Below are 27,548 nucleotides of genomic sequence, written 5' to 3' on the forward strand. Positions count from 1 at the left end.
CCACGCATTCTTCTTTGTCGGGGTTTGCAGTATTATTGCAGGGCCTAGTGAGCTGCCTGAAGGGAAGGGGGAATCTTGTGGTGATTCGAACCCACTCCCCTTTCTTACTATCTTCTTTCATTTATAGGTTAGGTTTACCACCATGACAGCTTCCGATGACGAAGATGAAACCCTGGCTCATTTCCTCGAATCCGAGGTCCTCTCCCAAGTCTCCGACAAGGTCAGTCAGTCAGTCTCTCTCTCTCTCTCTCTCTCGCCCTAGGGTAAGAGTTTTCCTCCCACTATATTCATGTCTACTAATCTGATTGGTGCTATTAGGTTTTTTTCTCTCTTTCGCCTATGACCTCACACAAAATATGAGTTTAACCCTAGGTCGTCCCTTGTCTTCTTCCCTTCTACTATTTGAGAATTGAATAGCTTATTATCAAAGCAATGGAAGGAAGAAATCATATTATGGATGCATCATGTATGTTTGTATGGTTGCAGGAAGAGACTGTTTCGAGGCCTTCGAAAAAGTCGTGCCTCGATGAAGGCACCTCTCAATCCATTTGCCACTGTAAAACACCAGGGCAGATCCATACCGGAATATTCAGCAAGGTTCCTTCAGAGCTGTTCCATCACATCCTGAAATTTCTCTCGTCCGAGGTATACCATTGCATTTCATTAATTAACACGCTATTCAGATTGGAAGTCTGTCATCCCCACAGTTGAATTATTACGCCTGATATTACCGGAATCATCTGTTTGAAATTGGCAGGATCTTATTGCATGCTCGTTGGTTTGTAGATTTCTCAATTTTGCAGCATCTGATGAATGCCTCTGGCGCCGTCTGTGAGTCTATGTTAATTCTTCATTGCTTAGCTACATCCAAAATATCCTTTCGGTCTTCTCTTTTGTTGTTTAAGGCATTCTGCTCCTTCCTTCTTGCTTCTTTTTCCAAGGCTAGATGCTGGAGGCCTAATCACTATAATTTCTTCGGTTTTGCTTTGCTTGCTTAGTGTTTTGAAATTCATAAATGGTTCTATTGGTTAAGTAAGAAAATATACTAAAGTGCTGTTTCAAATATGTTTTCCTTATTTACATTATTTCCTTCCAACTAGATTTCCATATTGCAAATATTTCCTATTTTGCTCTCCCTATTTTCGATAACATGTCGATGCCGTATGGCTATTCGGCAAGACCAAGCAATAATCATGTTTAGTGCTGTTAGAATGTTGGAGGCCGAGTTTCTTTGAATTAATTCATTGTTTTCGCCACTTTCTCCAACTCTATTCTTCTTCATCTTCTCCACTTTCTCCACTTTCTCGAAGTTCATCCGTACCAATATAATTTGCAGATACGGAATACCTCACGAGTTGATTTCAGATAATGGATCACATTTCAAGAAAGAGGTTTTTGCTTGCTATAACTGTGTTCTATCAAGTTGGTATCAGAGCACTTCCCGGTGGATGCCTCTAACGCACCTTCAAAAGAACGAGCGTGGTATCAAGGATCTAAAGGCTTATTCGATGACTATAGGAAGTCGATGACTATAGGAAGTAAGAATGTGTCGTCCTCGGGAGAACGAGCCCTGGAGGCGAGGTTGGATGCGAGGGGTGTGAAGATCGAATCATGACTTGAATCAAGAATCCAACCCCCTCAAAGAGAATATGCTAAAGATGTTTAGAGAATTTCTCTCTCAAAATCTCAATCCTCCCTAGGCGATGGCCACCCCAGAAAGACATGATCTTGTGTTTGAATCTACCATTGTGCATAGGGATCGGGGATGTTACAAACTTCCATGATCGTCATATCAATGAACGAGATAATCGAGGAGGTATAACTTATATTGATCGAGATCAAAATTTTCCTCTCATTGAAATAGAGTTACCACGATGTGATGATAGTGATCCGATTGGCTGGGTGTCCCGAGGGGAGCGATATTTTTTATTCCATCAAATGACGGAGGCTTAGGGTCGCAATCGCTTTTATCAATCTCGAGGGCAATACTGCCCTATGGTATGATTGGTTTGAAGCAACATGCCATGGAGTTCCCACTTGGAAGTAGTTTGTAGATGGTTTATTGGTTCGGGGTACGAAGATGTTCATGGCGAGTTAGCAAAAATACGGTAAACGACAACTGTCTTGGAGTATCAATGCGACTTTGAACAACTCTCAAATCGAGCCCGAGACTGGTTAGACCCACAATTGGTCGGGGCGTTTTTAGTAGGACTTCGCCCATATATTAGACGGGAAGTCAAGATATATCATCCTCGCATGATGATGGCAACTATCTCGTATGCGCAATTGCAAGATGACAGATTCAATTAAGACACTCGACGTTCGAATAAAAGGCTCTACTACTCGACCCCCTGATGTGCTTCGAGATGGTCCGCTCAAATCCACGGGTCGTAACCTCCTTGTGAAGTGATTGACGAAGGAACTCGAGGACCGAACAATGAAAAGGCTATGTTGCTATTGTGATTAGAAGTTGCACAAGGGTCATCATTGCAGACATAAGCGGCTGCTGATGATCGAGCATGCTGACGGTCCTGACGAAGAGGATGAAAACAAGGGTGAATCAGATCACGAGGATGCCGATCAAGAAGGTGATTATTATTTGCTATTTATGTACATGCTTTAGCAGGATATTCTACTCCTCGTACTATGTTGGTTAAGGGATACATCAAACATCAGCTCGCGACGATCTTATTTGACTTGGGCAGTACAAAATTTTTTCTCGACATTCGGCTTGCCAAAAGACTCTCTTCCCCTATGGAACACTGGTAATTTTGAGGTCAAGTTAGCGGACCATCGAACCTCAACTAGTGAGGGAAAATTGCTCTAATATGAAAATTCCTGTACAAGATCAACAATTATTCACATTTATTTCTATTGCTGCTAGATGTTTGTGATCTAGACCTAGGAGCCCAATGATTGCATACTCTGAGATATTACTTGGAATTTTTCCAAAATCCTTATGCAATTTTCATTGAATGGGAAAAGAGTGACTATTAAGGGCAAAGGTGGAGGAAGTGTGCCTATGATCATCAATCATTGTATGGAAAAGCTAGTGCGGAAGGAGCATGATGTCTTCCTAGTGCAGCTGCAAAGGTTGGAAATTTCTAAATTTTCCACAGAAGTTGCTGACATGGAAATTCTTCTCTTAGAGTTTGCAATCATATTCAAAGAGCCGAAGGAGCTACCTCCTAAACGCTCTTATGATCACCACATACTACTTCTTTCAGGAAGCAATCCCGCAAATGTGAGACCGTGCCACTACCCATATATACAGAAAGCTGAGATTGAAAAGGTTGTTCATGAGATGTTGGCAGCTGACTTTATTCAGTATAGTGTTAGTCCTTACTCCTCTCCTCTCTTACTAGTGCAAAAAAAAGAGAAAAAGACAGGTCTTGGAGGATGTAAGTAGACTATCGGGCGTTGAACCGAACCGCCGCCAAAGATAAGTATCCAATTCAAGTGGCGGGTGACCTTCTTGATGAGCTCAGAGGTGCCGAATATTTTTTAAAGTTGGATCTCCGCTCGAGGTACCACCAAATTCGTGTTCATGAGGACATTCCAAAGACAGCGTTTCAGACTCATGATGGCCACTATGAATTTTGAGTGATGCCCTTTTGACTAACCAAGGCTCCATCCACTTTTCAGAGCCTCATGAATGACCTCTTCCGACCATACCTCTGTAAGTTTATTTTAGTTTTCTTTGATGATATTATGATATTTAGTTCTTACTGGGAAGATCATATGCATCATTTACGAAATTTTCACTCTCCTACGTGAGCATTGTTTGTTTGTTAAAAGATCTAAATGTAGCTTTGGAAGAACAAAGGCTGAATTCCTTTGCCATAGATGGGGTAGCAGCAGATCCTTCAAAAATTAAAGCTATGGTCGAGTGGACTAAACCGGCAACAATCAAGGCATTGCCAAGATTTCTTGGGCCGATAGGCTTTTACGGAAAGTTTGTGTGAGATTATGGCAAAATAAATGCACCTGTGTAACAGCTCTACTGCGGAAAGACAACTTCAAATTCGGCGCTTATGCTGATGTCTCCTTTGGAAAATTAAATGAAATATTTGTGATAGAGTCTGATGCATCAGGAATAGGCATTGGTGGCGTACTGATGGAAGAGGGTCATCCGTTAGCATTTACAAGCAAGGCCTTGTCCCATAAACATCAGGAGATGTCAGTGTATGACATGGAAATGATGGCTATCGTCAATGCTGTCACAAAGTGGAGGCCATATCTCATCGGGCAACTTTTTAAAATACTGACTGACTATAAAAGCCTAAGGTACATAATGGAGCAACATATTTCTTCCAATGAGCAGCACAAATGGGTCTCGAAGTTTATGGGTCATGATTATGAAATCATCTATAAAATGGGGTTGAAAATGTGGTGGCTAACGCACTATCGCATATACCATTGAATGAATCACTTGTAGCCACATCGATGTTGATCTTCAATGACCTCAAAGACATTCGCAAGGACTGAACTTGTGATCCTGTCATTCAAAGTTGTAAAACTCCTGATTACTCCAAAAGCTTAAGCTGTTGGAGAACCCTTTTATACTTTAGCACTCCCCCTCATGTGTGGCCTCTCTTTCTTTGGTTGGTCTACACGTGGCACGTGTGGCCCCATTTTTGGGTTGACCATTGCATGTGGATTTTTGACATCAAGGAGGTTTGAACTCGGGACCTTTGCTCTGATACCTTGAGAGAGAGAGAGAGAGAGAGAGAGAGAGAGAGAGAGAGAGAGAGAGAGAGAGAGAGAGATGGTGATGGGAAAACTCTTCTTCCTCTTTCCCTTAGGATCTTAGCTCTGATACCATGTAAGAAATAGGGATAACGTTAGAGAGGAAGAAGAAGAGGGATGGAGAGTCTCCACTAGAGAGCTCCCATGTAATATGATGTATATATAAAGCCCAAAGTAGGGTTACATGTGTAAAGACTAGGGGCGGACATGGTTCGGGTCCAATCCGAGGAACCAAACCGAACCGGTCACTTTGGTTCGGTTCGGTTCCAATTTTAAATGGTTCGGTTCCGATTCAGATTTTTGGGAATCGATTATATATGGTTTGGTTCTGGATTTGGGTTCCTGGAACCAAGAACCGAGCGTGATGCGCCCCCTTTCCCATGAACCCTTGATAATTTGCCATGAACCCTTGATTATTTGCACCCTCCAAATGTCCCAAAACATCATCTGGATTCGATCTTCTCCCACGGCCAACCGTGATAAATTCTGCTAAAATCATAGATTGTAGAGGCTCTTATGCCAATTTGATGTGGACGTAATGATGAATATTTGATAGAAAACCAATATAACTGTTTGTAGTTCATGGAGCAGAAAACCACACGAAAATTTTCTTTATTGAGAAGATTAGGAAAAATATAAGATTAGGCAAAATATCTCCATTTGGTCAAAGGTTGGGTAAACCCAGAACCGAATCGATCAAGTTCGGTTCGGTTCCAAAGATAAATGGTTCGGTTCTAGTTCCAACTTCTGGGAACCGATTATATATGGTTCGGTTCTGGGTATACCCTAGAACCGAACCGAACCATGTTCACCCCTAGTAAAGACAACAATACCCTCAATACTACACGTAATAACCAAAATACTCTTCAACAAAAGTGTCATTCATAAATTACGACAAGCCATTCCAGGCTACACACGGGACTTGGCCAATCTCAGATATAAAAGGCGAACGATAACAATCTCAGATATAAAAGGCGAATGGTGTTATCTGCTTACTCTTCTAAGAAGCTCGATATACTTCAAGAACTACACCCGTCACCCTTTGCTGGACACTCCGGATTTCTTCTCACATACAAGCGGATATCTTGAGCTTTCTATTGGAAGGGGATGCGACGAGAAGTCACAAAAAATTGTGGAAGAATGTGAAGTATGTCCACAAAACAAAGGTGAGATGATGGCAAGCGTTGGTTTTTTTCAGCCCTGCTAATTCCGACACAAGTTTGGACCGATATTTCCACAAACTTTATTATGGCTTCTCTTTCACAAGGGATAGTGCCATATTTCTTGTCGTCGATCATCTTACAAAGTACGCTCACTTTTGCCCGTATCTTACCCATATACAAGGTCGAAAAGGAACTTATACGAAATTGATTTTTACAAGATTTCGGCAAAATTTCACCGAAATTCTAAAATTTTGCCAAAAACTCGGTGAAATTTTGTTTTTTACCCTTTTTTACAAAATTTCCACCAAAAATTTATAACTTTCCACTGAAATTTTATGATTTCCACCAAAATTTACAAAATTTCCACCGAAATCGTCGAAACTTCCACCGAAATTTTAGACATTTCGGTGGAAATTTTAAAAAGCCGAAATTATTATCATATTTTTACATGATTTCAGCCAAAATTTCCACCGAAACCGAAATTTAAAATCTTGCCCTATATTGCTGCTACTATTGTGCAAATATTCATTGATAACATCTTTAAGTTGCAGAGACGCGTTCAGTGCACCAAGGATTGGGGCTCATAGCAAGAGATGCCATTACTAACGTGGTGGTGAAAGGGGACTCATTGACTGTGATTCTTTGGATCAATGGTCTTCAAAAGCCGCCATGGAGATTTGACAGTCTGTTTGATGAAATGTTTGATTGTGTCAAATCTTCTTCAGTAGTTTTCCAGCATGTGCGTCGCTCCTTCAATGGGGTGGCAGATAGTCTTGCTAAAGTTGGAGTATAGGATTCTTTGGCGCTTTATTATTCTCTTCCCCTTGACTTGTGTTAGCTTTGTATTTGCTATTTTTTTGTTTTGTCCATCTTTGTACTGACCATCTCGGTCTTCGATATTTCTCTTAATAAAATTACTTGCCTCTTTAAAAAAAAATAAAAAAATAAAATCTTTAAGTTGCACGGGATGCGTCAGTCTATTGTTAGTGACCGCGACTCAGCGTTCATTAGCAAGTTTTGGACGAAGTTTTTTTTGCTCTCAGGAGACTAAGTTGCTCATGTGTACGTCATACCATCCCAAAACTGATGGCCAAATCGAGGTAGTCAGCCGCTGCTTAGAAACTTACTTGCGTTGCTTCACGAGTGATCTACCTAAGGAGTGGGTCTGTTGGCGTGCCCCACCTCTCATCACTTCTTACATCCACGGGTCTTCTTGCGTGCACCAAGTCCACTGTGACTTACATGATCGAGACCGAGTACTGCGGTTTCTTAAGGACAATTTACCTGTTGCTCTAGTCTGCATGAAGCAACAAGAGGATAAACATCTAACTGAACGAGAAGTCCAAGTTGGTGATTGGGTATTCCTACGTCTAAAGCCTTATCGACAATTATTTGCCAATATTGGCGCTTCCAAGAAATTTTCTCCACGTTTCTATGGGCCCTTATGGACATGTTGCTTACTAGTTAGATCTCCTAGAGGGTTAAAAAATACACCCTGTTTTCCATCTATTGTGCTTGAAAAAGAAATTGGGAGAGCATGTCATTGCTCAAAGTCAACTACTAGACACGTGTCCAACAGGTGAAGTTAGAACCAAGCCATAGGTTGTCTTGGCCCTACGAATTGTCAAGCATAATAATCGAGCAGTGACTGAGGTTCTTGTGCATTGGAGAAATTTACCAGTTGAAGATGCTACGTGGGAGCCTTACCATTCCCTCCAACAGGTGAAGTTAAAACCAAGCCATAGGTTGTCTTGGCCCTACGGATTGTCAAGCATAATAATCGAGCAGTGACTAAGGTTCTTGTGCACCGGAGAGATTACCAGTTGAAGATGCTACGTGGGAGCCTTACCATTCCCTTCAACAGAAATTTCCGAAGTTTACTACTAATCAACCTCGGGGACGGGGTTGAAATTAAGGGCGGGGGAAGGTTACAAATATGTTTTCCTTGTTTAGATGATTTCCTTACAACTAGATTTCTATATTGCAGTAGGTTTTCATTTTCTCTTTTTCCAAATTTGCCGATTTATCTTTCCTATTTTGCTCTGCCTATTTTCTATAACATGTAGATGCCGTATGTCTATTCGACAAGTAATAATCACGTTTAGTACTGCTAGCACGTTGGAGGCGGAGTTTCCTTGAAATAACTCATTGGTTTCATCATTTCTCCTACTCTATTCTTGTTCATCTTCTTTATTTTCTGTTTGTGTTTGATAGAACTGTGTTCTATCAAGGGCCAATTACTGGTATTTAATCGCCAAAATTCTCCCTGGGTTGGGAAGTTTCCTACCCCGTTGGCTAGGTCTACTCTTGTAATAACAAAGGGCTCGGCTTGCGGGACGTCTCTATTCAAGATACCAACGATGCTTGCTGTAAGATCGATAAAATGCAAAGAATCTTTCTGTGGAAGGTGATGATGATGCCAGGAGGATTGATCTGCATGCACAATTTCTTCTGCGCTTCAAGTTCATGTAGTGCATAAACAAAAATGACAGAGACGTAGACAGGACCTTCATGTAATAAATAAACACAAATGAGAAAGAAGTAAACATGACCTGACATGTCCATCGACACACAAGCAGCATTGTAGTTCACATTAAATTATCAAAACATATATTTTTGCTGTACAAAAGATTAAAGTAAATAGGATCGTTCTAAAACCTCCTTATTCAGACACTACAAAAGCTTCAAATAGGCCCACCTATTACCACAATAATGACTTTCTGAAACACAACAAAAATAATCCGAAAATTCAACTAAAGCTTCCAAAATTCATGTAAATCTCTTTCTTTGAATGTCATCTTTCCTTTCCAAATTTCTAGCTTGAAGGGTTGATAGATTTTTGCCACATCAGAGTCAGCTCACATACATGTGTGCCACATCTATATGATTTGAGTGATTTATGCTGAAAAGCAAAAAAATGTCTAATTTAGGATTACTTTCCCATACAATAAAAGTTAGGGGTCCTTTTTATTTGTTGCCACTTTCCTTTTGACGTTCCACCTTTAGCCCTTATTAGCTTTGGTGTAGCTTTTTACCTTTTTTGACCATCTTGGTCGCTTATAGCTGTTTCCCCTTTTTTAATAAAGCATTCTTAACGTTAAGAAAACATTAGTTTGAGTTATGTAAAAATGAACATGTTAGTTAAAAAAATCTTATTCTATTTGTTTGTGTAAAATTTTGTAAAAACCCTTATAGATTTTGCTGTAGATACTACAAGTAGATGTTTATTTTAGTAATTTATGGGTTTGCTTTTTCTCTCTTCTCCTTCAATTGGGTTGACCCTTGTCGCCATCACATGGAAGTTACTCCCACAGCATGCTGCCACCACTGTGACTGGTGATTGTAAGCTTGTAAGCCCTTGTTATTTAGAAGCACCCTTTATTGTCTTTCGATATGCCGCAAGAAGGTTTTTTCCGCGCCCCCCCCACCCCACCCCACGCACACTCTCTCTCTCTCTCTCTCTCTCTCTCTCAAACAAGAAGGTTTTTTCATTCTGTCAGAGTTGGATACTTGAAAAGTAGTTTTGGGATCCCTGAATTCTTATCCTTCGAAACTTAATTAAGTTTGGGAATAAAATTATTCAATTATACGAAAAAATATGGGTGTGTTTTTTTATTTTTGCATCATTTTTTCTTAACAATTTTTTTTCAACATATGGCTTATTTTTTGGGGGTTTTTATTTCTTGACTGGAGCTAGTCAGTTGGTCAAATCCATTGGTGTCGTCTGGTATTCATTCGTGTGAAAATTAACATTAGAATGATTATGAACTAGGTGATGGGTTGCAAATCATAGGATTCATGGGAAGATTTAACAAACGGCTCTATTTGGCACCCAGGGCCTAACTAGTGCCTGTTTGATTTCTGATAGATTTGTGATCATATGTGTGCATGCTTGTATATAAAATGTGTCTGCACTGCAGTCTGCACATTTATATAAATTAATTTTTAAATTCTGGTATCCAACTGACTTTTACAGGTATTGTATGCGATGGGGTCTGTCGTCTCCCACTGGGAAGTTACGTGCATGCGCTTGGAAAAAGCTTTATATTCAGGTATTTTCTGTAACTTTCTGCAGATTTCAATTGCTGGAGTTTCTTGTGTGTGATGTCACATTTGAAACTGGATCTCTGTTCCATGAGTGAACATGTTCCCATTTGTCTTGGCACACATGCATTTTTCTTTGAAATGGAGGGCAATGTGCTATACTTATAATTTTTCCTGCTCCTTTAAGACCCTGAATATTGATTCTTCACTTTTCCAGTTTTAAATTCACTCTTCTGAAAATGAGAAACCAATTTCTTCAGAAAAAAAGGGTATAGAATTAACCACGTTGATCCCAGGATCTGGTTATTAGTTAGAGTGACCAGGCCTGGCGGTTGGAAGTATAAACACCGTAACCATTTGGATCATTCCAGGCGGGCATCTTTTTATTTTTACTCTTCCGCATTTGAGGTTTACTGCATTTTGCATTCAGTACACTAATGCAGTCCCTCGTTTTGACTTGCTTTTCTTGCAGCGTGATCAAGACGACATGATCGAATTTGTTAGGAACACTCCATCAGAGTTCAAGGAGTATTACATCCAGATGCAAGCTGCCAAGAGAAGCCAAACACCTCTTCCTTCTCAAGTAAAAAAGGAAGCGGCTGTTGTGTTGTGTGGAAATCTAGTGGTTCTTATGTATATGATTTATGGTATTTGCAAGAATCATTCTTATTCATCTTTTTTACATGTGAAGGTGAACGATGATCGCATAATTCTTGACAGAACAGTAGCTGATCAAGTCTCTATTTGGAAAAGCAGCAGAGGGTTGAGTGATGAGGTGGTGATTGCGGACCATGTTTGCTCTGGAACGACATGTTCATACTCTCAGATTGGAGATGTGTTTCTTTGTGAGAAGACTGGCTGTGTTCATGGTAGGAAACGATTATCAGAATAATCTTTCCCCATAAGTCTCTGCATACTGAATGTACGGCTTAATGTTTTTGTTTTCCTGTTTGCAACATGCACTATCTGCAGTGTGCGATGATACATGCCGAGAAACTGTTTTGGATCCATCAAATGGCCTTTTGGTTTGTACAATTTCTGGGCATTGTTTTGATAGATGGGTCTTACCCTCTGAAGAAGAAACAAATGCTGTGAGTAAAATCCCTTTTCCAACCTCCCTTCTTGCATTGGATGAATCTCTGTATCCTGTTCCCCAGATTAACTTATGGAGATGACCTGCTTATTAGCTGCTATGTGGCTTGAGGCCTAGAGTTTTTTTGGACTCCCCCTTCACTGCTGCAACTGTTTATTTGTATTGCAAAATTTAGATATTCTTCTTTTTAATAGCTTTCGATATTTGTCATAATCTGTGAAATGTCAAAATATTGTTCATTTTTTAAGTGACATGAAACGGCCTTGATTAAGGACATCAAAGAATGTTGATAATCTAAAAAAAAAAAACTGGAAATACCCAATCTTCTATTTGGAAAATGGGGATGGCATTTTCTTTCCCTGTTGTGCTGAAACCTGGAGTTATGCTGATACTTTATTGATGGCTTAGAGTACTGTGATATCAGAATATATCGCATAAGAAGTTGATGGAATGCCAAAGGGTGTTTTCATATTTGATCTGTCAACCGTTGTTCAACTTTTCTGTGATTGGGATAAACATTTTACCTCTCCTTTCAAATAATTAGAAACTCCTTTATTCTTTGAATCAAATTGCAATTTTTTCATTATTAGAGTTTCTTTTAAAATTGAGGGGTTCTTGGTGTTGTTGTTCCACGTGCCGGAGGGGTGTTGCGTGGTAACAGTCAGTCAAAGCAGCTAGAGATTACAATACAATATCCGGTTCTTTGAACCCTCAAGCACTCAGACACGATGCCCATGGATTTTTTTTTTTTTTTTGGAAATGGGCATGCTCATGGTAAGAATTCGTGCTTAAAACTGTTAAAGCATAAAAGATTAAATAACACCTTCTCCAACAGCTTAAGCTTTTGGAGTAACTGGTAGTTTAACATGGTATCGAAGCAGGTCTGAGTTCAAACCTCCTTGATAGCAAAATCCACATGCAATGGCCAAACCCATAAGAGGGGCCACATGAGCACGAATGTGGCACGGACACTGTCACTTGATTCACTAAGTTGGAGATTTCTTTAGATTTGTACGCTCATGCCTTGGTTATAAATTCCATTCCTTTTGCCGTTTCGTTTTGGTGACCTGAAACGTTTCGGTGTTTCATCTGTTTTGTTCGAAGCATTTCATTCTGCTATGACGTTTGAATTTTTTTTAATAGTTAATAATATGAAAAAAATATAAAAAATAAAAAATTGTTAAAAAATATAAGAAACAATTAAATGAACCAATATGCAAAAGATCCATCATTTTCTTAAAGGAAAATCACTATCAGCTGAAATGCCTATGTGGACCAGTGCCCGACAAGATGAAAACATTTTAGAGACCAAATTATGAGACTTTTGTACCAGACTTTTGAGATTTAATAATGTTTGGACCTGATAGAATTTATGAATTTTTGAAATTGGAATAATACCCCATCGTTTGAAAGTTAAGATTTTGACCCGACGAAGGAAGGATTCCCACCGACAATGAGCCCGAGATATGTACCTTCTGCATTGCCACCATCACTTTTACTGACGAGGATCTCCAATTAGGCTCTTGTCCTCACAACAGGCCTCTCTATGTCACTGGACGAGGGAGTACATTTCACGAGTGATTGGCCGTATTTTTCCGAATTTTGTCCTAGAACGGGAAAGTTGACTTTTTATCCTTTTAGATTTGGGTCTTGAAACTATTTTTAATAGATCCAAAAGGGGGGTATTCCCTTATTTGCATGTAAATCTCAAGTAAATGGACATTTACTTAAATGACTTTAAATGTAAATACTAAAAAGAGGAAAAAAGAAGAGAACTAAGATGAGGCAAGAAGAAGAGGAAAAAAAAGAGGGTATTTTGGACGAAACAGGGCATTTTGTCCGTTTCGTCTGAAATACCGAATTTTGTTCGAAATGGACGGAATGGAACGAAATCTGGAAAGAAACGGAATATATGCGGTCCGAAACAAAACGTTTAGTCCATTTCGGATGAAACAAAACAGAATTTATAACTTGCTCATGTCTTGAACTTTTTTTGCATCGGCATATGTAAAGGGGCTGGAATAATAAACTTCGAAACCGAAGGTTGAAGCTTGGCTTATTGGGTTTGCACACACATAAGAAACAAAATCATGCCAATAAAAAGAATAAAATAACCTTGAACAATTTCAACCACAAACTAATTACATGTCATTTAAAAAAAAACAAATTACATATGCTGCCATCTACCATTAAAAAAAATAAAATGCTGCCATCTATGTGTTCCAAGATATCCCTTAAATGCAAACAAAATTAATGAATTTGAATCAGGAAAATACCTTGCTTGGAAGAGGGTTTTTCGGGTGCTGTAACTCACAATTGGGTGAAGAACTGCACGTCGGCGTAGAAGAAGCGATCAGGAGACCAAACTACACATTTTGGCCAAATTTGGTACAAATCTGAATCTTCTGATAGTTATCGAAGAGGGAGAAAGAAGTGATTAAGGGATTCATACGGACGAGGAAGTGATTAAAGGATTAGCAGGAATAATGGGTTGCAAGGTGGACCATTGTCTTTCATCTTACCTTGGGCTTACCCTTGGGAGTGGGCAGGCCTAACAAGTTGAACTGGGATCCGATAGTGGAGAGAGTGGAAAAAAGATTAAACACGTGGAAGGGGAACCTCGATTCGAGGGGTGGAAGAATAATCCTTATATAGGCGGTGCTGGTAATTTTTTCAGTTGAATATTATCAGTTATATGTTTTTAAATGCCCAATGAGTGTAATTAAGAGACTGGAAGTAATCCAAAGAAGATTTCTTTGGGGGGATGAGAGGAGAAGCGGGGTATTTCTCTAGTTAGTTGGGAGGACGTTTGCAAACCCATAAAGGTGGGAGGATTAGGGATCAGAAAGATTAAGGAAGTGAATCAGGCACTTTGGGGGAAATGGTTGTTGAGGTTTGGGGAGGAGTCGCAGTTGTGGGCCAAAGTAATTGGAAGTAAATATGGAACCGCTTGTGAGCATTGGGAGTCAGAGGATAGAGGATAGATTTAGTTAGCTTGGAATCACGGTATGGAGAGATATCGTACAGTTTAAACACATCTTTCAACCAACGTTTCGGCCGAAATATTTCGGTTTCGGTGGAAAACGAAACGAAATTCACAGTGAGTCGGAAAAGTACCAAACTTCGCCGAAACGTTTCGGAAATTTCGGCTGAAACGTTTCGTTTCGGTAAAATTTCGGTGAAACGTTTCGGAAATTTCCGAAAATTCACCTAAATTTCAGTGAAATTTTTACAAGATTTCGTCCGAAATTTTGTACCGAAACCGAAACCGAGATTTAAAACCTTGGTTTCAACCAGGTATTAGATTTAGAGTCCACTTTAGTGATCGAGTAAGGTTTTGGCATGACAAGTGATGCTTCCCCCTTCCTTTGAAGGGTCTTCTTTGAAAGAAGAGGGGACAATGTGGTATGGTTGCCTGCTTTTAGAAGAAACTTCTTTGACAGAGAACCTCAGTCGGTGGCCAGGCTCTTGGAAATCTTAGATGGATGCTATATAAAGAGAGATGGATCAGATATTAGGGTACGGGTTTGGAATTTCTCGGGTAAATTCTCTATCAAATCTTTCAATCTTCACCTTGTGTCTTAACCTGTTGTCTCCAAAAGTATTTCTAACCCTTTCTTAGGGTTTGTGCTTTTGGTTGGACTGCTCTTCTCTAGCGGATCCAGACGATGGATTTCTTGCGAACTTAAAATTTGTTGATCATAGATCATTGCCCTCTGTGTATAAAGGTGGGGGAATTCGTGGATCATCTTCTCATTCATTGTAAGCTCGCTCGGGAATGAAGCTAGATAATTTGCCAGGGTTTTGTGAGTCTATTGAGGCTCCTAAAAAGAAAATGAAGTTGTCACGCCCTGAGACCCTCAGGGCACGTGGCAGGCGCCACACATGCGCTAGGGCGAACCTCACACGCGTGCAAGGCCGATCGGAGACTGAATCACATCAGATCAGATATCAATGGTACATGAATATAAATCAACATCCAGAGAAAAACTAAATAACCAAACTGAACCATACACACACACACACATCTGAGAGTCTGACAAGATACATATATACAATATTGAAAAGAAACTATTAATCCTACCTAACGAACTAATAGGCTCTCGGGTAACCTGGTCTGTACTGAATCGTTCCCTCACTGAGTCTTAAAAATGTGATTTAATACACATCGGTTCCGCAGAACGAGGAAGTAAATAAATCACAGATGTAGCATGACCAATACAAATTTACAACTAGCAGTTGATAAAGCATTTTAAATCTATCATTGGGCATGACTAACAGATATGTGAAACATACTATCAAAGTAATAATGTATAGCTATAGCTCACAGATGCTCATGAAACAAACAGAAGGCACTATTGAAATAATATTGAAGTAATACTGAACTAACGCTATGGATCAGGCAAGTACAAAGCAGATACAAGTTGACAAGGTCAATATTTTACCTCTATTGACAAGAGGGCCAACGTATTTATATCCCATTGGCGGGCATACTGATATTGTCCAACCATTCATGAGCCAGATACGAGTGACACCAAAATGTTGACTGCGTAAATACAATTTTTACATACTCAGGAGTTTCAAAGCATATTTCAAAGCATAACAACTGACTGATCAAAGCATGAAAAACAATGTAAATTTTTACATAAAACAATTTTTTCATGCACATGCAAGGATAATGCAATAATTGTGCTGAATTACTTACCTATGAACACTTTAGTTTTCCCCTTATTTTTCTTCCTTCTTGATTCTGAATCACCTAAATACACAAAATAATCATCACAAAACTTGTCCCCTAATTTCCAAACCATTTGCAATAGACAGAAAATTCAATCTTCCATATCTTTTTCTACAAAGGAATCTCAAAATCTTCCCAACAAGAAAGTTGGTCCATTTACTAAGATCTACAACTTTCATGTTGGTCACTCAGGTGAATTCTCGCCGGAGATGACCAGAAAAATGAATTTACATTCTGATGGTTTTAAGGTTTGCAGAAAACTTTCACATGCTGTATCTTTTCATACACAAAGATTTTCAAAAATCCCCAATATGAAAGTTAATCCTTTCATCAAGACCTACAACTTTCATGTTGGTCACTCTGGCGAATTCCCGCCAGAGATGGCCGGAAAAAATCACATTTTTATTCAGAATAATGAAAGAGGGTTTTAAGTTCAGCTGGAAACTTAAACTTCGCATATCTCTTCCTACATAGAATTTGAAGATGTCGTAAACATAAAATATGTTTTTTTCTTTTGAATGTTTCATTTATTATTCCCAAAAACTTTTATGTTTAGGTCCTCTGGCGAGAGTTCACTGGAGGTAACATGATAAAACAACATTTTAAACCCTCTTTTTAGCATAATCTTAAAATTAACATACCTCACTCATTTCTTAACCAAAGTTTGCGAACTTTATATGAATTTGGATCTACGTAAAAAGTTCTACAACTTTCATGTTGAACTTTCCGGCCAAATCTTGCTGCAAAAGTTCAGAAACATCAAAGCTCAGTTTAAAGCACAAAAATCCCTTTTTTAACACAAAATTCTTGCTTACCTTGGTGTTTTCTTCCATTTTTTCTTATCCACCTTGATTTCTTTCAACTTAAAGTTGCAAAAAAACTTTTTGTTCATGACAACAAACTTCCCAGCTGTCTCTCTCTCTCTCTCTCTCTCTCTCTCACATCCATGCTACAGATATTTTGAATCATCAATTTTTACACCAAAAATTCCAAATTTGCCCTTTGGGCTTGTCCATTTATTACATTTTTATCCTTTATATCATTTTTACTGATTTACCCTTAATTATCCGTGATAATGACATCCACATCCTTTGATGAATTTACTAAAATATCCTTTAATATTTATTAGTTAATAAGTTACACTTTATTTACCCTAATCACAGTTCGTGTTCTTAATTACTTTTGTTAATGGAAACTCAAGTTTAAGTTATTTCAGAAGCTATCCTGGCTAACACATGGAAAAAGAAACTATGCTTGTGATTATAAGCAACTAAAATGACCATCTTATTACAATGACTCTTAACACTTCCATTTGAAAGTGAAACTCTTCCAATTCGCGAAAACCCACTATTTATTATCGAATACTGTATTTATCTCTTCTTTCATCGTTAGCTCTTATTATGTTATTAACTCTTCTTTAATTAATTTTTTAATGATCCCCCTATATCATCAATAAGCAAATACTCTTCCAATATTATATTCACTGTATCATATTGGTATCTCTTTCTCGATGCATATTGGAGACTGAAGATAATTAGATTAGATTAATGAATGCACTGTTATTTGATTATCTCATGTTTCTTTGAGACATAGCTACGTAATCTTAAGATTTATTAGTTTTTTAAATGAATATCATATTTATTTTTGTTGTAAATTATGATTAGTAATATGTAATTTTATATGCAAGTATGCGTGCGGGCGTGTCCGTAGGGGTGCAACTCGGGTCGGGTTGGGCTAGGATTGGCGTCAACCCTAGCCCAACCCGAGGTGCCATTCCCTCAACCCTAACCCAATCCCACCCGGGCCTCGGGTTGAGGAGGGTCAACCCTAACCCAACCCGCCTCTAAATCTCTTAACCCTAACTTAAACCTTCTAACACGTTTTTTCCAAATTGGGTCAGGTTGGGTTCAGGTTGGCCCGGGACCAAAAAAAACATAACCAAAGATTTTGAAAATTGTGATAAATAGGGGGACGAGGTCGGGTCGGGTTACCCAAGGACTCAACACTAACCCAACCCAAAACTAAATCAGGTTGGATTTTTCCAGCCCTAACCCAACTCAACCCGAGCGAAATCGAGTTATACCCATCGGGTTCGGGTTGAGCCCGAACCAAGTTGCACCCCTTCACGTCTCCATTTCTATATTTTGAGGGGCCTTGTCAGACACCTCATATCTGTGTCACACTTGACACATGAATCAGTGTCCACAGTTTGTAGCCCAAAATATAAAATCTTAAATCTAAAAATAAATGCAAAACACTAGAATGTATCCTCCATCCAATGGCTTTGACAAACAGGCCGCTTCTTCTTGTGTCTTTGATACTCTCTGATATACTCAATTACTCATATCGGATGTTCCCCATCACAAGCAGGTGCATTAACATTCATTTCTGGTTCTTTGATTTTTCAAAATGTCAGGAGCAACAACAGAGTGGTGTAGTTGATGAAGCAGAGCCTTTCATGGGATCTGGCCGATTTGGTAAGAGCTTGTAGCTATTCTTATCTGCATATTGTAGGCATGGGCATGAGGTGGCTGATTCATGGATCTAAATATCATCTGATCTGATATGTATTGCTTCTCAAATGGGTGATGTGAAGAACATAACTGCATATTTTGGCATGTATATTGATTTTTGGGCGTTAAAAAAGTAATAGCTGTTGAGAGCTTTTTGGGAATTGTAATAGCCTTTGACAGCTGGTTTAAACATGCAAGACAAAGTGAGTTTGTCCCATTATCAGAATATGGTCGCGTGGATATCAGTCCCCAAAACCTAATATGGGGAATTTGGAAATTTCAGCACTGACATGATACCAGCTGTGAAAGGCTATTACAATTCCCAAAAAGCTCCCACTAGCCAATTAAAAAAGAAAGGACAATTCAAAACATGGTAGTGTCAATATCTGTAGCCTATATATTATGTGTATATACAGGCTAGTGGCCTAGTGATATTGCACTACCATGTTTTGATAATATGCCAAACTCACCTTATCTTTTATAATTTAACCAGCTATCAAAGGCTATTATAATTCCTAAAATGCCCTCAGCAGTCAATTAAAAAAGAAAAGACAAGGTGAGTTTGCCCCATTATCAAAACGTGGTTTATATACATACACATATACACATGCATGCATACAAATAAAAGGAACATGTGATGCACGTAAATGAGGAATAATTCATCAAAATAATGGATTCCTTCAATATACTTGCTTGTTATGCAATGTAGTTATTGGTAGGCATAAAAGAAACCATGTTGGCCGGCATTGGGTGTGTGTGTGTGTGGGTTGGGGGGTGGGTGGGCGGGTTGGGGCGTCGTGGGGGGTCGTGGGGGGGGGAGGGGGGGGGGGGGGGTCTCTCTAGAGATGAGGGCGGATCAGTGAAGTGGGCTTTTGCTGGACCTATTGATGTGGCGGACGCTAATGAGGAGGTGGTTCGTGCTGGGCATCAGGGTATTAAGTTTTTGGGGAATGAAGATTTGGACAGTAATGGCTGAAGGTGATTCCCTAAATGGCATTCGGTGGTTGTGTGGATCTCATGTCTTCCCTTGGAGATTTGCGGAGTATTTTGAGAGATTAAGGACATTTTGGGCACATCTTCCATCTCCTTTAAACATGTTAGGAGATTGGCGAATGGGGTAGCGGATAGGCTGGCTAGGGATGGGGTGTGCTTGGAGAGCATTGAGCAATCTGATTTCCTCCCTCCTCGACTTTTTCTTGTTTTGTTCCATTGTATTTTTCTATTTTTTCTCCGTGCCTTTTATGTTCATGTAATTGACCATCTCGGTCTTCTTTAATGAAATCTTTGCCATTCAGAAAAAGAAGAAGAAACAAACATTTATATGGTATTTAATAGGTATAGAGAATTTTGCATTCATAAGATACACACACATGTGTGTGTGTGTGTGTGTGTGTGTGTGAGAGAGAGAGAGAGAGAGAGAGAGAGAGAGAGGATTTACATTTATAGGGAATCTAATTGGTAAAATGAAATTTTGATGTAGGATGGAACATGATGACAACTAAATATGTAGCTCTAATACCAATTAGCATAGTGCAACCAACTGATGACATAGCTTTCTCTAAGATTAGGCTCAAATCAGGGTAATTAGTTAAGGAAATTGGCAGGGATAAAGGGGTGAGCTTAAGCACATAAAACATGTTAGTGACTTAAGCATTATAAGCAATCTATATGCTGATTTTTAGCATACCTAGTAAATTCTTTTGGTATAAAAGTTAAAATGCATGAACACAACCCATGCAACAACCCAGGTAATCACAATCCATGTAAATATGTGAACACAACCCATGCGATAGACTGGCTTATGCATGAGTGCAATGATGCAACAAACCTAGACCCATCCAATCGGCTAAACTACTTTGAGGTCAAGATATGGTTTGTTAACACACAGAAAAGAGTGTACCATTTGAAATTTTGGATCTAGAACCACTATAATAGCGGACTGAACAAATTTATCTGAATAAATTGCATGGACACACACTAGTGGGCTGAACATTCTAACATCCTTTTGAAATTCTAATTGTACAATGTAATTAGGACCTACTAGGACTTCCAATGGATGGTCCGATTTGAAATGGATCGTGACCGAGACACGGCAAGTAGGATCCGAACAACACTCCAAATCCGATCTGACCGATAATGGATTTGAATGGATCATGACCAAGGCATAGGCGGATTCAATCTGAAGTGGATCCGTTGACACCCCTATCCATAAGGTTTTTCATTTTAGTTATAGTTGCTTTTAGTGTTTTGTCGAACTTTTTGAATTGAGTAGTTTGTCTTTTACTTTTTTAATCAATATTGTTTTAGAGTGGGATAATAGAGTCTTAGTTTTAGATATCATCTTTCTTTTTTTTTTTAATGAGAGTTAGCAGTTTAATTAGAAAGTCTAAGAATAGAAGCTGCGTAGCAAAAAAGAGCTATTTTTAACTTTAATAGTATTATCTCTCTATATATTCTAGGCGTTTTGGCCATATTGAACATGGAATGGAGATGAATGATAATGGATGCTCTTACTGGTGTGATGCCACTCATAGTTTTAAATTTCGGCCGAAATATTTCGGTTTCGGTTTGGACTGAAACCAAAATTACATTGAATCGGATTTTTTCACCCTTATTTACAAAATTTCTACTGAAATGTAATAGATTTCCACTGAAATTACCGAAGTTCCCACCGAAATTTTGTACTTTTCGGTGGAAATTTTAAGAAAACCGAAATTTTTACATGATTTCCGCCGAAATTTCCACCGAAACCGAAATATTTTGGTTTCGGTGGTGGCCGAAACCGACATTTAAAACCTTGATGCCACTTTCCGTCCAACATGTGATGCCTTAGGGGAACCTGTGGGTGTGATGTCCTATGTCTTGTTGGTGTGATTACAACACAACTATTTGTAGATCTTGGTGTGATGCTTGATATCCTTTGGTGTGATGCCCTAGTTGACCCCCGGTGTGATTCCAAGTCATCTTTTATCGAACTAGGATTTACCTGGCACTTGGAATTTATTGCTGACACACATGCCATGTCATGTCCGACACGACACCCATGTCCATGCGTGTCATTCCTTTCGACACTTGTAAATGTACTACTAGAAGTGTTAGACTTAATGTAGGCGTGTTGACACATTTTTTTACGGTGTCAAGTGTGACATTTTGTTTTATTATTGAATATTGTGTTCACCTCTTATATCATTAACTCTTCTTATATTATAAGCTCTTCTTTTAGCTCTTTTTTAACTAATATTTGTTGTTATATCCCCTCCTAAACCTAAAACCCTAAACAAACTCTTATTCCAATATTATATTCATTGTATCCTATTGGTTTTATGTGCCCCCATTTCTGGTTTCGCTGTCCCCGTTTCTAAATTTTGGGGTTTGCTGTGTCTGACACTCTGTGTTCGTGTCGACACGCGACACTCGTGTCGGTGTCCACAAATCATAGATCCCGAACCTTTTCCTTTTCTTTCATTCTTTCTTCTTCTCTCCTCCAGCATTCTTTTTATTTTATTTTGTTCTTGAAGTCTGCAGCCTATGAACACCAATAGCCCTTCATCCAAATCCCAACCAAACAGTGTATCCACCTGAAATCCCAGTTGTAGTAAAAAAAACTGGTACAGATTTAGTGCTGATCTATTACAATATTTTACTCCAGATCTGTTACAGAATTTTTGTTACGGACCTCACCATCTTCTAAACTTTCCACTTACCAGCCATAGCCTGATCCAGATCAACCTAGATCTGTTGAAGATTTTCCCTTAAAGCTTTACCCTAGAACTTTACATCCAATGTTACGGTCCTCTTCCCCTTCAGACTTAAAATATATTTCATATCCAGAATCTGTCCTATACCCTATAGACTTGATCAGCCTGTGCCCATCCATAACACCTTACACATGAAAACAATGAAGGAAGAATGCAGTAAAAAAATCTTACTCGTATTTTGTTTCAGAATTCTTTTACAGGCTTTGAACTTCTTGTTTGAAGGAAGAAGACGGTAAAAAAAGAAAATACCTTACACATATTTGTTCCAGAATTCTTTTACATGCTTTGAACTTGTTTTTTGAAAATCTGTTACAGACTTGAATCTGGTACAGAATTTTATTTTATGCAGTTCATTGTTCCTGTCATAACCAACTATACTTCTTTACCGCTATTTAAGCCTTGTTACTACCCAGAATCAACTGTTCACCCATCTTATTCCATAACTGAAACTATTTCAGACATGAAGCCGTAGCCTGAGAATTTTCTGTTTATGAACAGTCCACACCTGTGAACTGTCTAGTCTTAAGTCTTAACACATCATCTCCAGTCCTAGATCTAACCCTGAAACCATCTGATTGTCCTTTCTTATACCCTAAAACCCATACCATTGGAATCCTCTGTTACAAAGCTACAGATCATTCCCTCCATTGAACCGTCCTGCATTGGGAGGCATTGAAGAAGGGGCTCTGCTATGACGAAGGGGTTCAGTGTCTTAGACTGCTATTCTCCAATGTGAAATATTTCCAAAGTTTCGAATGATGAATCTAAAAAAGAAATTAACATCAAAACGTTCAACTACAGTAAGGAAGAAGGCCTTTGAGAATATCTAATCAGAATATAATTTAACATTCAAGGAAAAGAAAATGGATCTATCGACGAAAAGAAAAGGAGAGATGAAGTCGAAAAAGAATGCCAAAGCCTTCAGCCCGCAAAGGCGTGCAATCCTTATAGGAATGCGGTGAAACCAAAATCGAATGTGGCCTAGAGTAGTCGCAGCGGTGTATGAGAGTCCAATAGATAGAGAAAGAAAGATGACAACCTGTGTTTTGTGGTTATAAATAGTGTAGATATATACCCCACTTCATGGGTATATCAATGTTTGCCAATTTTTTTTGACAAAAATGCCCTTAGATTTTTCTCTGTTAAAAAATGATAAGTGTTGGTCATGTTGGTAGCATGCCTTTCTTTTTCATGTCCTTTTTTTCCTCTATCCACTCCCACACCCCGCTTCTATCACCATTCCATGAATCCTCATCCTACTACTCATATTTCGTGATGGAAATAAAAACATGCCGATTTTAGATAATTAAATGGTATGGAAACATATGTAAATGATGGACGTTTAAGATAAAACTTCAGGAAATGCTAGCATAAACACAAAGACACATTAAAAATCACCACATGGACAAAAGAGTCACCTATAACTATAATAGTTTAATAACATCGAACACCTAGTGGAAAGCAGGATAATAATTCGATGCATTCCACATTTTATATGCAAAAAGTCACCCATAATAGTTTATTAACATCAAACACCTAGTGACAAGCGCGATAATAATTCGATGCATTCCACAATTTATATGTAGTTCTTATAAAGATTTATGTATAATGCACCATATTTCGCATTCAATTCATATAAATATAATTATGTAACGGGTGATGATAAATTCACACCCCTTTTAACGTGATTTGACGTAAAAAACTATTAAAGTCTGCCACAATTCACGTTATAAGGGGTGTGAATTATCCTATGGGGGGTGCGAATTTATCATCTCCCTTATGTAACACATACTAATATAGTATATCACTTGTAAACCTACGATCTTGGTTTCAGTATGCATTGCGGTTTCGGGATGTGTTTTAGTGCGGATGAAAACTGGACATTTCGGTCGTTTCATGTCGGTTTTAATGGGAATTTAAAATGTTGTCTTCATCAAATCTCTGCACTTGTGACCACTACTTCTATTGCCATTATTGGTGATGAATCAATCCTCTTTGCATCTTCACCCTCACAACCACCACTTTTATTGTCATTCACGACCATGAATTCTCATCATGTCCCCGTTTACTCAACTCTCCGAAAGGCTGCATGGATGGGAGCCATCCACAGCAAGAAGGCAGCCATGAGAAGAATTGTTGATATTTTTTATTGATATTTTAGTTTTATTGTTTCTATGTGGCTTTGTAATTATGTGTTGTAATGTGTAAGTGCCAGGTGTCAGTCTATCTTTTAAGAGAGAGTTCCAAGTAGTCATGTCCTACCAAAACCATCTATTGTCTTGTGTCATTCTCTCTTTTAAAGAGAGTCCAATGTAGTTACCCACCCAAATAAGTATATCCTACAAAAACCGCCTTTTGCCACGTGTCATTCTCTCTTCTGGAGAGGGAGTCCCAAGTGGTACCCAAGTAGCTATGTCCTACTAAAAACACTCATTGCTATGTGCCATTCTCTCTTTCAAAAAGAGAGTCCCTAGTAGTTATGTAACTGCTAGAACCTCCAATCGCTTAAAAGAGAGAGCATTGTACATTTTATAAGGATTATAAAATGAAAAAAATATTAAAAGCTTTTGCTCTTGGTGGATGTGACTTACATTATTTTGAGACATGGGTGTGATGCTCATGTTATCGCCATTGGTGCAATGTCTTTGGTGCCATTGGTATACCTTTGGTAAGTTAGTGGTGCGATGTGCTAATTTCTATCCTTTTTTAAGCTCGTTATATATTTTTTTCTTTAATCACTATTTTTCTTCTATTCAAGCATATTATCTTTTCTGCCCTCCAATCTATTCATTCCTTATTTAAAATCCATGCACTCTTGATCACGTGGACTGCTGATTTCATGCAATCTATTTCAATCGATTGATCATAGTCATTGATCTAACGGTCAAATCTCTGTGAAATTTTAGAATTTTATCTTAGATTTCATAGTTAAAATTTATCCCAATCCAACGGTCACTTGTGGTCTATGATTGGTTTCAGATCCTAAAATTGAAAATCCAGCATATTTTAAGAAACCACCCAGATTTGATTTTTGGTGATCCGATTGACCTCGAATTATGATAGTCATCCAAAATTGACCTCCTACCGCTCTAAAATGTCAAAGAGATCCAACGGTCAGATCATAGTCAATCCTTTTGACCATATTCTTAAAATAACCATTTTTCTAGGGAAATGATTTCAGCGCTCCAATGTTTTGATAAACATGCGCTTACTTGTAGTATTTAAAGGGTTTTAAGAGCTTTTTGAGAACCGTAATATCCTCTGACATCCCTTTAAATACTACAAGATAAACAAGTGGAGCTCATGTTTATCAGAACACTGGAGCGCAGAAATCATTTCTCTTTTTCTAAATCTAAAAATTTTCGAAGGGTTATTTTTTTTTTAAATTCTCGAATTGGATTCCTTCTAATTCAGTTATAAAAATCTAATTCCTAAACCCTCCTACCCATCGAGCATTCCCTTCCCTAGAAATGACTTCGATCATTGCAATCCTTTGGGTAATTGATAATTGATTTTAATGTTGCGATCCATGTTGAATTCCAAGTCATTATGTTTTTTATTTTTTGAATGGTGGATTCAAGTCATTATGTTCTCATGTCTACCTCAGTACATGCCATTCTCTATTGCAGGCCCATGGGATTTTTTTGTCCTCCCTCAAAACATCAAATCTATCTTTTAATCTCTGATTTTTTCATCTATTTCTTCTGCTCCATGACAATTTTGAAACCCCTTCTCCACCATTCACATACAAAACTCCCATCATCACTCCCATATCCCAAATACCTCTCCGAATCTTTGTAATTCCTTTAATTCTCTCTTTTGCCCCAAAGCAGATGAAAGGAGAGAAAAACCTCACCTATCCATCCCTAATCCATTTTCTAGGATATGGACAATGAAGAACCCTAGGATCGTATTTTGGACCCACTCCTCTCTCCTCCAAAGTCCCCAACAGAAGAAACCCCATGTTCTAACAAAATTATTTTGCCTGTTTGGTGTCACATTGAATCATGCAAGAGGTGTTGATGCTGGTCGAGGAGACCACTGCCTCCAATTGAAAGTGCACTGGACAAGAAAGGAACTCATAGCATGTTCTCATTGCCAAAGTTGACCAAGTTTGGGAGATTTAGTTAGTGTGGATCAGGGGTTTCGATGGCTATAGCCATATGTACTAATGCAAGTATTCTACAACCATTTGCTATAACTGAAATTTGTCGCTCTTCTGCATGCTTCTTTTGGAGTGAAGGTTGTGGAGAGATATAACTAATTGCAACTGTGAAATTTGTCACTCATCATTACCTGTCCCCTTCTCTACTTTTCTGTCAATTTTTTCTTCGATGAAATTAGTTCTCCATTTCTCATGTTTTTTTTTTTTTGGTGGTAGATTGTGACTCGTTGGCTTTTTGTGAATTATAATCTAGATTCTGGAATTTATTCTCTTTATTGGTCTAGTTGGTGTTGGAGACTTATTATTCATTCTTAATTTTCTAGATATTTAATTATCTTTTGTTATCTTTCCACGGGTTCCTAATTTTTCTTTTTTAATTTCTGTAAAATCCTCAAGTTGAGAAAATAAGAAAATTGAGAGGCTTATATATATACACACCATGTGATGATCCTTGCTTTACTCATTCACTTGGTTTGTTTTACGACAGCACGGGCATACCTCCTGGGGTATAATTGTGCTGATGAGAAGGAGCTGGAAGCGGCGCTAAGGTTTTGCTGACTCATCAGTTTGGGGGGGCTGCGTGTTCTTGTGGGGATGCTTTTTACAGGTTGAAACAATAGTAGAACCTGAAATGCAGCAACTTCATCACCATTCTATCATGTAATGGTGACTTATTTATTTTTATGAATGAACTTATATATAAGATGAAGAAGGGGAGGTGCCTGGCCTGTATCTATTTTCTCCATCATGAGATAATAAGATTGCTATTATGATATTCCATTACTCCTGCCTGGTCTGGAAGGTGCCCCTGTTTGTGGTGTTTTGTATTCGGTATTATTACATTTTTAGAACTTGCTTGCTTGCCTGATTGCTTGCAAGATTTGCAGCAGGATTGGTTGCCCAAGATGAGTGTTGGTTTCACTGCTACCCTTGTTTTTCAGCACACAACCTTTAGAGCTACCTGCCCGCCTCCTTGCATTAATAGCATGTATTGTAGCATTAACATTTGTTTTCGCTCTTAGCCCAAGTAGCCTATGCAGCAGTTGATTTAAATTGTGCTAAAAAAAATAAAATGGTACTGATATTCACGCCCCTTCTCATTACTAGGGACACCCAGCTACACTGTATCTATGACTGAAAAGGTGCTGATGTACTTCACATCTCAAGGAATGAAGTGAAGTGATTGCCACGTACAATACACAGCTGGGTGTCCCAAGTGAGGGAAAGGGCCGCATTTATCATTTCCCTAGAAAAAACCTCTTGATATGTAGCTAAACTCGTTACATTTTTCTCATTGACAGAGAAAAAAAAGAACAATATACAGT

General features: G+C 38.6%; 1 protein-coding gene across 1 annotated transcript; it reads left to right on the forward strand.

Moving 5' to 3' along the window:
- On the forward strand, window positions 1-27,019 carry LOC143876970 (F-box family protein). The gene is made up of 9 exons (XM_077378654.1): window positions 1-220; window positions 487-645; window positions 758-831; window positions 9,889-9,964; window positions 10,429-10,539; window positions 10,648-10,825; window positions 10,929-11,047; window positions 18,204-18,264; window positions 26,711-27,019. Exons 1-9 carry the CDS (start codon window positions 143-145, stop codon window positions 26,779-26,781), a joined length of 927 nt encoding a protein of 308 aa, XP_077234769.1. The 5' UTR covers window positions 1-142; the 3' UTR covers window positions 26,782-27,019.
- The last annotated feature ends 529 nt before the right edge of the window (window positions 27,020-27,548 follow it).

This window comes from Tasmannia lanceolata, unplaced genomic scaffold, assembly GCF_043159265.1.
Source record: "Tasmannia lanceolata isolate RefF3 unplaced genomic scaffold, GAP_Taslan_0.1 ptg000005l, whole genome shotgun sequence".
Taxonomy (NCBI): domain Eukaryota; kingdom Viridiplantae; phylum Streptophyta; class Magnoliopsida; order Canellales; family Winteraceae; genus Tasmannia; species Tasmannia lanceolata.